This window comes from Saccopteryx leptura, chromosome X, assembly GCF_036850995.1.
Source record: "Saccopteryx leptura isolate mSacLep1 chromosome X, mSacLep1_pri_phased_curated, whole genome shotgun sequence".
Lineage (NCBI taxonomy): Eukaryota > Metazoa > Chordata > Mammalia > Chiroptera > Emballonuridae > Saccopteryx > Saccopteryx leptura.
Genome location: NC_089516.1, coordinates 124,824,889 through 124,840,115, shown reverse-complemented (window position 1 = coordinate 124,840,115; position 15,227 = coordinate 124,824,889). Strand labels below are relative to the sequence as shown.

Genomic DNA, 15,227 nt, shown 5'->3' with positions numbered 1-15,227 from the left:
TTTCCAAAGGCAGGAGATGCCGCGTGCTTCTACGATATAAAGTTGGGTAGGAGGCGGGTCGAGCACCATGACCATGCTGTTGTAAGCGGAAGATTGGCTGGAGAAAATATGACTGGCGCTGCTAAGCCATACTGGCATCAGTCAATGTTCTGGTAATAGTTTTGTGTCTGGAGGATTCAGCTGGTTAGAACACAGAATTAATGGAACTACAGTTACAGTTGGTTTCCCTGTGGGTCAGTTAGCTGTGTATGGGGGCCAGGGGAGGATTCCATCTCATGTCCACACATCCTGTCCCGTAGCAGCCCTCTTGTAAGAGGGTTCCATTCGGCATAACTTAGACTAGGAGAATGAATGGAGCAGACATCAGCACTTCTGTTCAAATAGCTCAGAGTTCAAACTATAGTATGTGGTATAAAAGTGTACTCTTAGGTTTAGGCAACAGTATATTTTATTTTAAAGATTTTATTTATTGATTTCAGAGAGAGAGAGAGAAAGTGGGGGTGGGAAGCATCGATTTATAGTTGCTTCTCACATGTGCCTTGACTGGGAAAGCCCAGAGTTTTGAAGCGGCAACCTCAGCATTGCAGGTCGATGCTCCCTCCACGGCAGCAGTATGTTTTCATTTGTTCTCTGCTGTTAACCCTAATAAGCCTAACATACAACAAAAACGTAGCCCACTCATTTGTAACTCTTTTTTTTTTTTTTTTTTTTTTTTTTTTCTTTTTTCATTTTTCTGAAGTTTGGAAACAGGGAGAGACAGTCAGACAGACTCCCGCATGCGCCCGACCGGGATCCACCCGACACGCCCACCATGGGGCGACGCTCTGCCCACCAGGGGGCGATGCTCTGCCCATCCTGGGCGTCGCCATGTTGCGACCAGAGCCACTCTAGCGCCTGAGGCAGAGGCCACAGAGCCATCCCCAGCGCCCAGGCCATCTTTGCTCCAATGGAGCCTTGGCTGCGGGAGGGGAAGAGAGAGACAGAGAGGAAAGCGCGGCGGAGGGGTGGAGAAGCAAATGGGCGCTTCTCCTGTGTGCCCTGGCCGGGAATCGAATCATTTGTAACTCTTAAGATCAAGAGTTCAAGGTCAGTCATATATGGGCAGCAAAAAGTTAGTAATGGACATTCCCAGATACTGCGGCTGGCCCCATGTGGCATGCTCAAATCTTGTTAATTTGAAAGATGGGGTGCATAAAAAAAATTCACGGTTTCAGAAACCTCTAAGCAGGCAAATTCTCAGCTGACGAGAATACACAGTTTTATGGGTAGGCAGCAAAACAGATGGATTTCAGGATCAATATGTATAAGATATGCACTTAGGAAAAATATTCCATAACGACACAGTTATCAGCTAGGTCCCAGGATTAGAAAGTAAGAAGTCACTGTGGGCTGTGGCCTGAAGACACCACTCCAATAAGCCTCGGCGCCAGAAACAAAACAGCTCGAGTACCCTAGACCAGTGGTTTTCAACCTTTTTACACATGGGGACCAGTGAAAATAGGAGAATGAGTTCAGGGACCGCTACAGCGGAAATCACCCTGAGCATAAGCAAATTTGACTGAGATCACTGGGTCTGTAATCTTCATACAACATCAGGTGGTTAACGTGTGAACTGGCATGAAATTTCTTGCAAACCAGTCCATGGACTGGCAGTTGAAAAACACTGTCCTAGATGATGACAAAACCGTGGTGTGTCTGTGCTGCCAATATCCTGTGAGATTTCTATCATATTGAGAAAAACATGATGACAGGGAAACTTTCCAAGAAGAATGGTTAAAATGACCAAGCGGGTGAAGGCACCTCTATCTAGAATGCATTCTGGCCTTGAAAAATGAAAGCTGAGAGAAAATACTGTCAGTTAATGAACCCATAAAGTACCTCCGATTCTGAATTCCATAAATATGGATCACTCCTTAAAGCTTCTAAAGGGCAGGCTGAGGGCAGATTGAAGGAAGGTGTGACTGGTATGCCTGGGGAACCCACCACCCCAAGTAGGATATGGGGTAAAGCATGACTGCATTGAAGAAAGGGTAGACTATTGTCTGGATAAGTGATGTGTGGAATGGCTTCTTAAGGAAAAGAAACGTTGCTGGGGAGAACCATTCTTTCTCACAATTGTTCCCGAGTGCCCTAGCAGGAGATGATCAATCTGGAGTTTCCCTGTTGTCACACATACCAAATTTGGGGGGTTGGCATAAAAGTGCAGTGTCTAGGGAAAATGCCCTACTGTGTCATTCTTTACAGCCCCCTGACAGAACACCTCTTCTTTCTCCTTCCTTAGGAGTGATTTGGGCCCTGATGTGGGCTATGAAGCTATTGGTCTTGTGGATAGTAGTTTGCCCACAGTTGGGGTTTTTGCAAAAGCTTCTGCACAGGACAACCCGAAATCTGCCACGGAGCAGTCAGGTAAGGAAGGCCACCGCTTCTCTCAGGAGAGTGTTCAGAAGCGGTGATCCAAATTCTCCTGAGCAAGGGCTTTCTGTATTGGCCAGGGAGTCCTTTCAGGGAAAGTGTCTCTTAATGTGTGCTTTAAAATAAACCAAACCTAAAAAATAAAACAAAACAAACCTGGGGAGTCCTTATTTAGTGGTCTGAGAGCTGACAAAATCAAGTATCCTGCCCCGGCCAGATAGCTCGGTTGGTTCAAGTGTTGTCCCAGAGTGCAGAGGTTGCTGGTTCGATCCCCAGCCAAGGCACATATAGGAACAGATGTTTTTGTCTCTCTCCTGACCTCTCCCTTCCTCTCTCCAAAGTCAATAAAATAAACATTAAAAAAAATCAGATGTCCTGGTCAAAGCTTAGGCACTGATATCCTAGACTCTGGACAGTGGCTAGCTCAACTACTGAGTTTAGTTGGCCACTCTATAGGGAATAAGAAGACCTGCATGATAAAGGAAAACTGAACTTGTTAGATGTTTTTTGTTTTGTATGGTTTGATTTGGTTTGGTTTTCTGCTTCTTGCTATTTCTAAGAACTAGGCCTGAGAATCTTAGTTTAGGACCTGCTATCCTCCCCGGGCCCTGGGCAGTGAAGAACGGAGCAGAGTGATTCTTGAGCTGCTTCTAATTCCATTTATCAGATCTTAAATGCCAGGTTTTCTTTAGAAGGGAGGCGCCTCTCTCGGAATGAATTTCTCTCCCACATACATCTTTCATTAACTCCTAGGCCTATTCTGTCTCCCTTCCATGACCTTGGCTGAAGTTATTTAACCTCCGTGTCCTCTTGTCAGAGGTGTTTCAAGGACAAGTTGCTCTTTAAGAAAGAGAAAACAAGACACTGTATGGACATGTAGGTCCTCTTTCTGTGTAACCCAAGTTGATGATATATACCTCTCCTTAATTCCGACTTCTGGAAAGTGGATATAGGAGAGGTACACAGGGACTTAAGAACTCCAGGTCATTGCTCTGTCCACTGCTTGTTCTCTGAAGACAAGGCAACCCCTCCCCTCACCAGGAAGAAATCTCCCCACTGTGATATCTCCATGTGGAAATGTCTTCTGATCTAGCCAGAGTGTCTCTAGCAACGGCTGTACAACAGAATTTTCCACTATGCTAGAATCGTTCTATCTCTGCTCTGTCCAATACTTTAGCCACTAGCCACACGTGGCTATTTCACACTCTGTAGCTAGTGCGAATGAGGAATGGAATTTTACATTTTATCTAAATTTAATTAAAATATTTTAAAATTTAATTTTAATTAGAATAGCTATATATGGCTAGCAACTACTGTACTGGACCATGCAACTCTAGAAGTGTTTGTCAAAGAACAAGAGCAAGGCATTTGCAATTTGAAGAAACGCAGATACCAGGAAATGTCCATAGCATAACTGACAGTGAGATGGTGAGGGAGGGAAGTTGGACGCAGTGCCAGGAGCAGGCGAGGAAGAGCTTTCGTCACCTTTGCCAGTGTTCACTGAGTGCGCATAGAAAAATCATCTAGAAGCGGCTTGAAGCAGGTGTCAGAAGACACTTTCCTTCTAGAATTTTCCAAGCTCATAATAACTGACTTTGTTTTGTTTTGACATTGTTTGTTTTCGGGGTTGGCAACAGGGACTGGTATCCGGTCTGAGAGCGAGACAGAGTCGGAGGCCTCTGAAGTCCCTGTTCCTCCCAGCAACTCTGCAGTCCCCCAGGTTCCCAGCGAAGGGGAGGACTACGGCAAAGGTGTCATCTTCTACCTCAGGGACAAAGTGGTGGTGGGCATTGTGCTGTGGAACATCTTCAACCGCATGCCGATAGCAAGGAAGGTGAGCGCCTGTCAGAGCTCTTCCAGGGAGGTGAGGGGTGCCGGCTGCACAGAGGCCCCGTGGCTCTGGGGAGCCCGGGCAGGTGCAGTGTGACCGGGCAGCCAGGGTGGATTGCCCCCCAGCAGAACAAAGATAGAGTCTTGGCTCTGGCCTGTTTCTTTCTCACTCGGGCTCGGTGGCCTGGGAGTTGGCACAAACTCATTCGGGGTTACTGGAAAGCTGTTGTCACAACTCCCTCCAGTGTGAGTGGGGACTGGGTCAGGCTGCCCCTCGCAGTCCTGCCAGAATGCGTGTGAAGTGTTACTGACCCGCTGTTCTCTCTCCCTCAGATCATCAAGGACGGTGAGCAACACGAAGATCTCAATGAAGTAGCTAAACTCTTCAACATCCATGAAGACTGACCCCCCAGTGGGATAGGCGAGCACTCTGCTGTCCTTGACAGCAGCTTGGATGCTTCCGGGGCATTTTCTATTCAGCGGACTTCCTCTGTGTGTATGAGTGTGAATGATCATGTCCTCCATGACTTTCACAGTGTAGGCAAGTTTCTTAACGTTCACATTGCTAAATAAAACCTGGTTCTTCTAAATGAAATTCTGCTGTCTTTGGAAGGGGTTGGATGGATGAAGGGAGGAAAGCTATGCATATCAGAGAGCAAGCAATTGGAGCTTCCACCAAATGTGTGATTTCTCTCCACCTGTATTTCCCTGCTTCACACTCTAAACTCCTTTCGGTTCCCCAAACTGTCTCGCCCTCCAGACCTCTGTGTGCACTGGCATGGCCTCTGCTCGGAGCGCGTGACCCGCTTCTCCGCCTCTGGACAAGGTCCTGGGCTCCGGGAAGACTTTCCTGACCCTTCCAAGTCTGCTCCTTGCTTATGTCTCCCTTCTGGTCTGGGGCTTCCTAGAAGGTGGAATCGTGGCTTTAGTGTCTTGATCTTGGTAATAATATTTCTGGAGTTTAGCATAGAGCAGGGGTCCCCAAACTTTTTACACAGGGGGCCAGTTCACTGTCCCTCAGACCATTGGAGGGCCAGACTAAAAAAAAAACTATGAACAAATCACTATGCACACTGCACATATCTTATTTTAAAGTAAAAAAACAAAATGGGAACGAATACAATATTTAAAATAAAGAACAAGTAAATTTAAATCAACAAACTGACCAGTATTTCAATGGGAACTATGCTCCTCTCAATGACCACCAATGAAAGAGGTGCCCTTCCCGGAAGTGCGGCGGGGGCCGGATAAATGGCCTCAGGGCTGCATGTGGCCGCGGGCCGGGGCCGTAGTTTGGGGACCCCTGGCATAGAGTCTGGCTCACAGTAGGTGCTTAGTAAGTCATTGTCGAATGAGTGAACATATAAATATGCAGAATAGGCTACTTTCCCTGGAACAACACCTGCATGTACCAGACTAGAATGGAAGTGTTCCTGTGGGGAAGAGGGTGGGCAGAAAGCACATTTACTGCAAACAGACAAGGGCTCAGATATCGGGTCCTTCGTGGCTAAACCTGGAGACCCCTTGAGAGAGCATGACATGAGCCCTCCACCCACCATCCCCCGAACTAGAAGTCTGCACTCTCCTAGCCCCTGTTCTCTAAAATAGCTTATAGGCATACCTCACTTTATATGTAGATGATTTCCTGGGACTAGAAGTCAGTTTTTTTTTATTATTTATTTTTATAGCGCTGGCCAGGTAGCTCTGTTGGTTAGAGCATCATTGCAGAAGACAAAGGTTGCTGTTGTGATTTCCAGTCAGGGCACATACGGAACAGATCTATGTTCCTGTCTCTCTCTCCCCCTTTCCTTTCTTGCTAAAATCAATCAATTAAAAAATCTTAATTGAATAGATAAAATCATAAATAAAAATATATTTAAAATGTATTTCTATTGATTTGAGTGAGAGAGGAAGGAAGAGAGAGGGAGAAACATCTACTTGTTGCTCCACTTACGTATGCATTCATTGGTTGATTCTTGTGTGTGCCCTCACCAGGGATCTAACTCACAGCCTTGGTTTATTGGAACAATGCTCTGAAGTCAGAGTTTCATAAGTCAACTCATTTTTTGCATTTCAAATTACTTTTTTGTGTGTGACAGAGTCAGAGAGAGAGGGACAGATAGGATGGGAGAGAGATGAGAAGCATCAATTCTTTGTTGCAGCACCTTACTTGTTCATCGATTGCTTTCCCATATGTGCCTTGACCAGGGGGGCCACAGCAGACCGAGTGACCCCTTGCTCGAGCCAGTGACCTTGGATCCAAGCTGGTGAGCTTTGCTCAAACCAGATGAGCCCGCACTCAAGCTGGCAACCTCGGGGTCTCAAACCTGGGTCCTCCACATCCCAGACCGACACTCTATCTACTGCGCCACCACCTGGTCAGGCTCAAATTACTTAACTTTTAAAAATAAAACCTTATTTAATTATGAGGAAATTCTTTTTTCTTTTTTTTCTTTTTTTTTTTTTTTTTTTTTTTTTTTTATTTTTCTGAAGCTGGAAACGGGGAGAGACAGTCAGACAGACTCCCGCATGCGCCCGACCGGGATCCACCCGGCACGCCCACCAGGGGCGACGCTCTGCCCACCAGGGGGCGATGCTCTGCCCCTCCGGGGCGTCACTCTGCTGTGACCAGAGCCACTCTAGCGCCTGGAGCAGAGGCCAAGGAGCCATCCCCAGCGCCCGGGCCATCTTTGCTCCAATGGAGCCTTGGCTGCGGGAGGGGAAGAGAGAGACACAGAGGAAGAAGGGGGGGTGGAGAAGCAAATGGGCGCTTCTATGTGCCCTGGTCAGGAATCAAACCCGGGTCCCCCGCACGCCAGGCCGACGCTCTACCGCTGAGCCAACCGGCCAGGGATGGAAATTCTTAATACTCTCAAGAGTCTAACTGTGACTCTTTGTAAAAAGACCAGTCTGGATTGATTTTCAACATTGTGCTTGTTTAAAGGGAATTGCAGCTACAATTCAGTTCCTTTTAAGCAGTATAATGGACCGATGTCCACTTTACAAATGAGCTGCACTAGAACAAGTTTTACTATATATATACAGGTTTGGTGAAATACAGCATGACACATGACATATCCAAGCTGGTAGGTAGAAAATTGACCTAGTTCCCTATGAGATAGGACTCGTTATATAGTAATTGTTGCTTACAAAGATGATGGTAAGACACTCTAAGATCCTGAACTGTTTCATAAAGCATTTCAAAAAAGATCAAATTGTAATTTACCTTGTTTAGCATTATATATAATTTAGTTTAATTCTTTGACAGTTGTGATTCTTGTATGGAATGTCACTATAATTGAGTTCATTGAAATGATATGTTCCTCTAATCAGTGTTCATTAAGTGCCTACTATAAGCCAGGTGGATGTCAGAAGAGGAAGATGGAGAAAACCTGGCCACTTCTCTTAAGGAACTCCTGCTGTCAGTGAGGAAGACAAACATGTGAACGCAGGCATATACAGTAATACAGTGAGATGTGTCCATAGAAAGGCACAGAGAGTACTGTGGACACATATCAAAAAGATCAAGCAGAGCATCCAAACTTAGTCAACCGCTGTTGCTAGACACTTCCTAAAGCATCAGTCAGCCCATGCCTCCCTGACTTCACCCCTCCTTGTTGAAAAACACAGTGACTCCCTGTCACCAACCACATCAAGTACAAAGTCTTCCATGGTGCCCTTGATCTCGGCCCACTCTGCCTGTCCAGCCTCCTGGCCCATGACTTCATACACACATGGGCATGCACATACAGAGCTGATTTATTGGCACCTTTAAACTTTTGTTCATGCTCTTCACCTCTGGAACAGCATCCCTATTCTCTTACCTATCCAAATCCTGCTTATCTCTCAAGGCCCAGATGAAATCCCACCTTGATGACGTGGTACCAGTTGGCCTAGTGCCTGTGAATGATTTCATCTATGAACTCCAATTGCACCTCTACCTTTGAACTTGATTGTTCTTGAAGTCATTTTCTGCATTAGTAGTGTGTTCACTGCCTAAATTGATTATAAGCTATCCCAGAGCACAGACTGCCCCCCCCAGGATGGGGACAACAAGCCCCACCCCCCAAAACACTGGCAAGTGCTCAGCAAATACTTGGTTGCTTGGTTGGATGATGCTAGATAACAGGGCTGACTGTAAAAATAAGCCTCCACCTTGTAGCCTCTGTTCTCTGTAATCCAGGTTATCAGACCCCTATTACCTCGTGCACCACTGTGATACTTAACCCAAGGATCACAGGGACCGATTTCTGACTACAGACAGCAGTGCCAGTTGAGGTCTGGCCTTCAACAGCCAGCCTATAATTAGCTGGGCCACAGCACAGCGCGGAACAGGGCTAGTCACACCCTGCAAAGGGGAGTTGGGGCTCTGCCAAAGCGGCAAGCATTTGGAACCCACCCATTTGACTTCAACCTTGCTTTTCTTTGCCATTTTACCAATGCCATCTGGTTCTGGCCGGTTGACTCAGTTGGTTAAGAGCATCATCCTGAAATGGCAGGGTTACAGGTTTGATCCCTGGTCAGGGCACACAAGGGAAGCAACCAATGAATGGATCCCTTCCCCCTCCCCTCTCTCCCCCTCCCTTCTCTCTCCCTCCCCTCTCTTTTTCTTCCTCTCTCTGTATTGTTCACAGTGGCCAAGACATGGAAACAACCAAAAAGCCCTTCAATAGATGACTGGATAAAGAAGATGTGGCACATATACACTATGCAATACTACTCAGCCATAAGAAATGATGACATCAGATCATTTACTACAAAATGGTGGGATCTTGATAACATTATACGGAGTGAAATAAGTAAATCAGAAAAAAACAAGAACTGCATTATTCCATACGTAGGTGGGACATAAAAATGTGACTAAGAGACATGGACAAGAGTGTGGTGATTACTGGGGGGGGGGCATGAGAGAGAAGGAGGGAGAGGGGGAGGGGGAGGGGCACAAAGAAAACTAGATAGAAGGTGACGGAGGACAATCTGACTTTGGGTGATGGGTATGCAACATAATTGAATGACAAGATAACCTGGACATGTTTTCTTTGAACATATGTACCCTGATTTATTGATGTCACCCTAGTAAAATTAATAATAATAAGAAAGTGCTATCCGCCAGTACCTGGCACCTCTTCATGATGGCACTAGCCTTTGCCTGGGGACCTGGACGGCACAGCAGGAGATGTCCTTGTACTCGAGCTGGAGAGATGAACCTGAGGGAAGAAGTGTGCTGGGTTGGAAAGAGGTCAGAGTAAGCCTCTTAGTGCAGAAGGAGGTCCACATATGTGACTTCTTTTTTTTTTTTTTTAACAGGGCCTGTTTTGCAGACAAGAGACTTAGAGCAGAAAAGGATGGGGGTGGGGAATCCACAGTGATCGACTGCAGGCTGCTTCCTTGAAGGAAAATCAGCTCCTCTAGAGACGCATTTATACAAAGGAACCCTCCCTCCCTTCCACGACTGCCCTTTCCCTTTCCCGCTCCTCTCAAGTCTGGTTGCGGTAATATCCCCTCTGTCCTTCCCTGACCCCACCTAAAGCTGGGCACCACTGTTGCCCTAGAGATCACTGGCACTCAATCCCTGTGCCTTACTCTCTGGGCCCAGAGGTGAAGCAGGACTGCCTCTGGCCTCTTTCCCATCTTATCAGGGAATTTCTGGTGGGTACAGACACATGTACACAAAACCACACACAGAGACACACAGCCCGAGCCAGTGATGACATTTTCCTGCCTGGCTGGTTCTACAGATGGGTGTGACTAGGTCAGAGTACAGGGAGGGTCTAAATATTTAGATATTGGACTGCCAAGCCATGGTAGAAAAACAGGGATCATCTAAAAATGAACATTTTGGAAAAGAAAGCCCCTGACATCCAGAAGCTGACCTGGGACTGTGCGCTAGGCCTCGGTGTTGCTACAAACTGCCCTGGTGCTCTCACCGCCAGTCCTGGGTGTTCTGTTGAACATAAACAGACCCACGACTTTAGGCGGTTCTCCCCATGGTGGACCTAGACAAAAACAAGACTACTGCATAATCATGTGTAAACACAGACAAAACCATGAACATGCCCAAACCACAGAAATGATCAAACATACTCCCCCCTTCCCTGGCTACCCTAAGTGAGTGCTGCCTCCTTACTAGTCACAGCATTAGCTTCACTCGAGTCTGCCCTACTAATAAATAAGATACCCAATTGTTGAATTTCCCTGCTTCCTGACAGCATCCAATCCAGAACAAAGTTTCCGTAAGCCCTCCCCAATGCATCCCGGCCAGCCCAAATCCTATTAAGTCTTTTCTAGCACTCTCTTCTTGAGACACCCCACAGTTCCCCATGGTACGCATTCCCCCTCACTGGAGTGAGCATAAACCATAAACACAACTTGTTCAACCATAGAGTGCCCTAGTGGTCTCTGGCTGGTAGGCACTGACAACTTGGAAACAAGGAGCCAAAATATATTCTGAAGAGGAGAGGGTGGTGGGAAAGGGAGTAAAGAGGGACAAATATAGGCCCTGGCTGGTTGGCTCAGCCGTAGAGCATTGGTCCCATCTGTGGAAGTCCCGGGTTTGATTTCCGGTCAGGACACACAGGAGAAGTGTCCTTCTGCTTCTCCACCCCTCCCCCTCTCCTTTCTCTCTGTCTCTCGCTTCCCCTCCTGCAGCCGAGGCTCCATTGGAGCAAAGTTGGCCTGGGTGCTGAGGATGGCTCCATGGCCTCTGCCTCAGGTGCTAGAGTGGCTCCAGTTGCAGCAGAGCAATGCCCCAGACAGGCAGAGCATCACCCCCTGGTGAGCATGCCGGGTGGGTCCTGGTCGGGAGCTTGTGGGAGTCTGTCTCTCTGCCTCCCCACTTCTCACTTCAGAAAAATACGAAAAAAAAAAGGACAAATATATACCCCACATAGGTGGAATATAAAACTGAAACTCATGGAAACAGATAAATGTAAAGTGGTTGCCAGGGGAGGGAGTGAGGGGAGGGGAATAAAAAAGGACAAATATACGATGACAGAAAATGATTTGATTTGGGCACACAACATAATCAACAGTTCAAATGTATGGAGATGTTCACCTGGAACCTGTGTACTCTTGATCAATGCCATCCTATTAAATTTAATTTCTGAATAAATAATAATGATAATAAAAATATCTTCCAGAGGCCCACTATCAAGTAAAGACTCCTAGGAATTTTGCCTGGTTTTGTACTTTCCTGAAGATTTTACCGAGTCCCAGCAGAGTCTGCAAGGTTGATATCTTAGTTGGGGAAAGCCGAAGGTCATGTCTGGGACAGAGGTGCCTGGGAAGCCAGGCACATTTCTGCCTAAGATATCTTGTCATTTGCATCACAACACAGAGATGCTCTGGAGGAGCACCTAACATCAGTGTTGAATTTATGAACACACACACACACACACACACACACACACACACACACACACACTAGCAAACATTTACTGCGCAGCTACTGCATGCCATGGTACAACAATCCCTGGAAATAAGAAGATGAGTAATATCGTCCCTGCTCTCAGTGGCTATTATAGAGCCTAATATCCATGCAACGTAAGTGCTGGGCGTATGGTGTGTGAGTTCAGACTGGAAATTCTTGACTCCTCAGATTGCTTTACGGTTCTGCTTCTATCTAGTCTAGACCTTTCTGTCACTCACCAAATTATGGTTCTTTCTCCATTCTAATGGTTGTATCTTCTCTTTCATCTCTAGAAACAGAACATGAATATGTTCACTATGCTTAAATATATCTGTGTAATATGCATAATACAAAGATGGTGCTGACATTCAAAGACATTACACTTCTTCCTCTTCACTCTTCCTCAATCCCTTCATTTTCTCAGCTTCCTCTTGGAATCTCTGCAGGTCTCCCTCCCTGTTTACTTTCTCCCTGTGCTTCTTACTCAGGTTCCAGTAAGTGATCGCTGCCCGTTTGTTTTGTTTGTTTGTTTGTTCTTTCCCCAAAGAAGAATGCTTTTCTGGACTTGAGTCTTGGCTCTACCATTTACCCCTGGAGGAACGGGACAGCCCCTTCCCTAAGTTCCCGCAGCCTCATCTATAAAACGAGGGGAACATATTAGATCATCTCTCTACCTTCAGCTCTAACCTCCTGTGCCTGGCAAAGTTTCTTGGGTGCTTGCATAAGACTTTCTTTGTATTTCCATGGACTCAGTTGTCTTTGATCTCTATGGTTGAGAGCGGATGCTAAGGGGACCCAAAGCCCTTGGCAAAAGTCTCCCCACATTGCCTCTGCTGTCCTTTTGGCTCAACTAGATTTACAGGTTTAGTTTTGTGTTTGTTTGTAGGTTAGGATTCCTCTTTGACCTAGCAAATTACATCAAGGCCTAAGACCCCTAGAAATTGCACCATTACCTTATTGGCTCTCCATAGAGTATGACAGCCTCAAAACTGGCCCCATGAAAGATGACACCCTTCAGCCCCTAAAGGGTGGGCCTCGAGCCAGAATTACCACAGGAAGGCTTTGTGGCGGGACTATTCTCAGCCATGATCCCAATGTTTACATTCATACCCAATCATTTAATGGCTCCAATCCTCGACAAATACACCCCGCAGAACTGGTGGTTGGACAGCCACTATAACCCAGAGCACCTCTCAACTTCATGCCAAGAAAAGAGCTCAGAACACCTCTCCCCTCGTGCCATAAAAGCCCAAAGAGCAGCCTGTTCAACCTCCTTTGCTCTTAGTCCATGGGCATTTCAACACTGGCCTTGGCAGAACCCTGTTTGAAAATGCAATGACAGGTGAGCCAGGAAGCTGGAATCTTCAGTAGCATCTGGTCCCTGGACCAAAGGAAACTTCATCCAATACCATGATTTGCTGGATGTGAAAAGATGCTTAAGGATCACTACTCTCTAGAGGGAAAGGGAAGCTTTTGGTGTTTCTGAGGAAACCAGCAGAACTCCTCCACTTTGAAACATTCCCTGACCCTTAACCACCTTGCTGAGACTAATATCCCAAGAAACCAGTGTGAAATTCTGGTCTCCTGCTCCAGTGGGAGTCCAAACCAGGCGCACAGTATGATGGGGTGGTGGTGAAAACAATCTTTGACTTCAAAGTTATCCTCACCATGGCCCGGGCCAAGTAGCTCAGTTGGTTAGAGCATCTTCCCCATACACCAAGGTTGTGGGTTGATCTCCAGTAAGGACTAATGCAAGAATCAACTGATGGCCTGACTGGTGATGGCATAGTACACAGAATGTCAAATTAGGACGCTGACGTCCCTGGTTCAAAACCCTGAGAATCGCCAGCATGAGCACAGGTCCATCCTGCTTGAGCACAGGCTCACCAGCTTGAATGTGGGTTTGCTGGCTTGAATGTGGGATCATCAACATGATCCCATGGTCTCTGGCTTGAGCCCAAGGTTGCTGACTTGAGCAAAGGGTCACTAGCTCGATTGGAGCCCCCCAGTCAAGGCAAAGCACGTATGAGAAGCAATCAATGAACAACTAAAGTGATGCAATTACGAGTTGATGCTTCTTATCTCTCTCCCTTCCTGTCTGTATCTCTAAAATTAAAAAAAAAGAATCAACCAGTGAATGTATGAATAGGTTGAACAACAAATCGATCTCTCTCTCTCTCTCTCAAATAAATAACTCACTTATTCTTTCATTCATTCATTCAAAGTTACCCCTACCTCAACCTGGACTGAAACAGTACCAAGTTCCAGGAGGAAGGGCCACAGTGACTTCTTCGGTGATCAGCATTGACTTAATGCAAGGGCAGAGGACAGCTCAAGACTCGGAGTACTTCACACTTGTCCCCCATGGGGGCACAGGCCCAGTGTGTATTGGCCTGTTCTTTGGAACAGTATGAAAAGAGCTCAACTTCCAAGTAACCTTCCCAGCCGGCTTGGAAGCCCAGAGGAAGGAAGGAAATCCCCAGGTGCCATCCCCTCAGCAGGTGCTCCCTGTGGGAGGTGGAGAATTGCAGGAGGACACCTTAATGGAAGCTTTGCTCAGATTTGGGAACAAGCAGTCCCCCACCACGGGCATTTCCTGTGCGCCCCCAAACAGCGCAAAGTGGGCGGCCTGGGAGGTCTCCACAGAGATTCTCACCCTCCACTCTCTTCCCAGCTACCCCACTGAGTCTTTCCCTGGGAGCCTGGAGCTGCGCAATCGAGACGCGAAGAAAGGGGGGGGGGGCAAGAAAGATGGGATCGAGAGGAAGTTTCTTGGATTGTGCCGGGGGAGAGGGGGGGAATTCTCATGAGTCAGCGGGTCGGGCTCAGTATGACTTCATTGCTTCCCGAGAAAAGGCGCCCGGGGCAAGAGGCCACTGGGAGCACAGCAGCAGCAGTGCAAGGTAGGAACAGCCGGTTGCCTGTGCCGGGAGTGCGAGGGCCGGGCTTCGGGCTAGCCAAGCGGTTTGCGGCTGGGGCGGCGAGGGGAAGGCACGCGCGAGCCGGGAAGGCTTAGGGCGGGGAGCTGACCTCTCCCCTCTCTTCCTCCTGCCTCCCGGACTCCAGTTCTCTCCTGGGCCACAGACGTTCCGCGGCTAGCGTCTCGCCTGCAGATGGCGCTGCGGAGGCGCCCTGGGCGCACATCTGGGGGTCAGGGGCGGAGCTCAGTCCGTGGGGATCCCGGCGTTGGAAGGCGTGCAAACCGAGAAAGGGAGTGGTAGGCAAAGGCAGGAGGGGACTCCAGAATTGCCTCTGCCCTTAGGGCCTGGCGCTCCCCCCACGAGGCGGGGAGAGACTCCCCACACGAGCCTACCTGCTGCACTAGTGCCCAGGCTTGAGGCAGGCTCCAGTGCGCTTCTAATAGTCCCTCCGGCCACCTCCCTGGCGTGGAGCCCAGGGCAGCTCACCTTCAGCAAAAGGATTGCAGGTTTGGAATGTCTTTCCCCTCCATGGGCGACACTCTTGACCCGCGAGCAGTAGAATGGAAACCTTGAGTCTGGTCCTGATCGTTGAGGTGGGTTTTCCTGAACAGGCACTCTCTAGCCTGGCACCCTTGAAACCCAGAATGCATCTCCTG

The 15,227-nt window shown here is 47.7% G+C and overlaps 1 protein-coding gene across 2 annotated transcripts in view; it reads left to right on the top strand.

Moving 5' to 3' along the window:
- The window catches only part of AIFM1 (apoptosis inducing factor mitochondria associated 1), a 34,754-nt gene extending 29,917 nt beyond the window's left edge, over window positions 1-4,837 (top strand). For both annotated transcript variants that reach the window (XM_066357065.1, XM_066357064.1), the window contains exons 13-16: window positions 10-152; window positions 2,282-2,406; window positions 4,050-4,246; window positions 4,576-4,837. In XM_066357065.1, coding sequence (XP_066213162.1) covers window positions 10-152; window positions 2,282-2,406; window positions 4,050-4,246; window positions 4,576-4,647 — 537 coding nt within the window. In that variant the 3' untranslated portion in view covers window positions 4,648-4,837. The remainder of the gene's footprint in view (window positions 1-9; window positions 153-2,281; window positions 2,407-4,049; window positions 4,247-4,575) is intronic.
- Window positions 4,838-15,227: the final 10,390 nt, after the last annotated feature.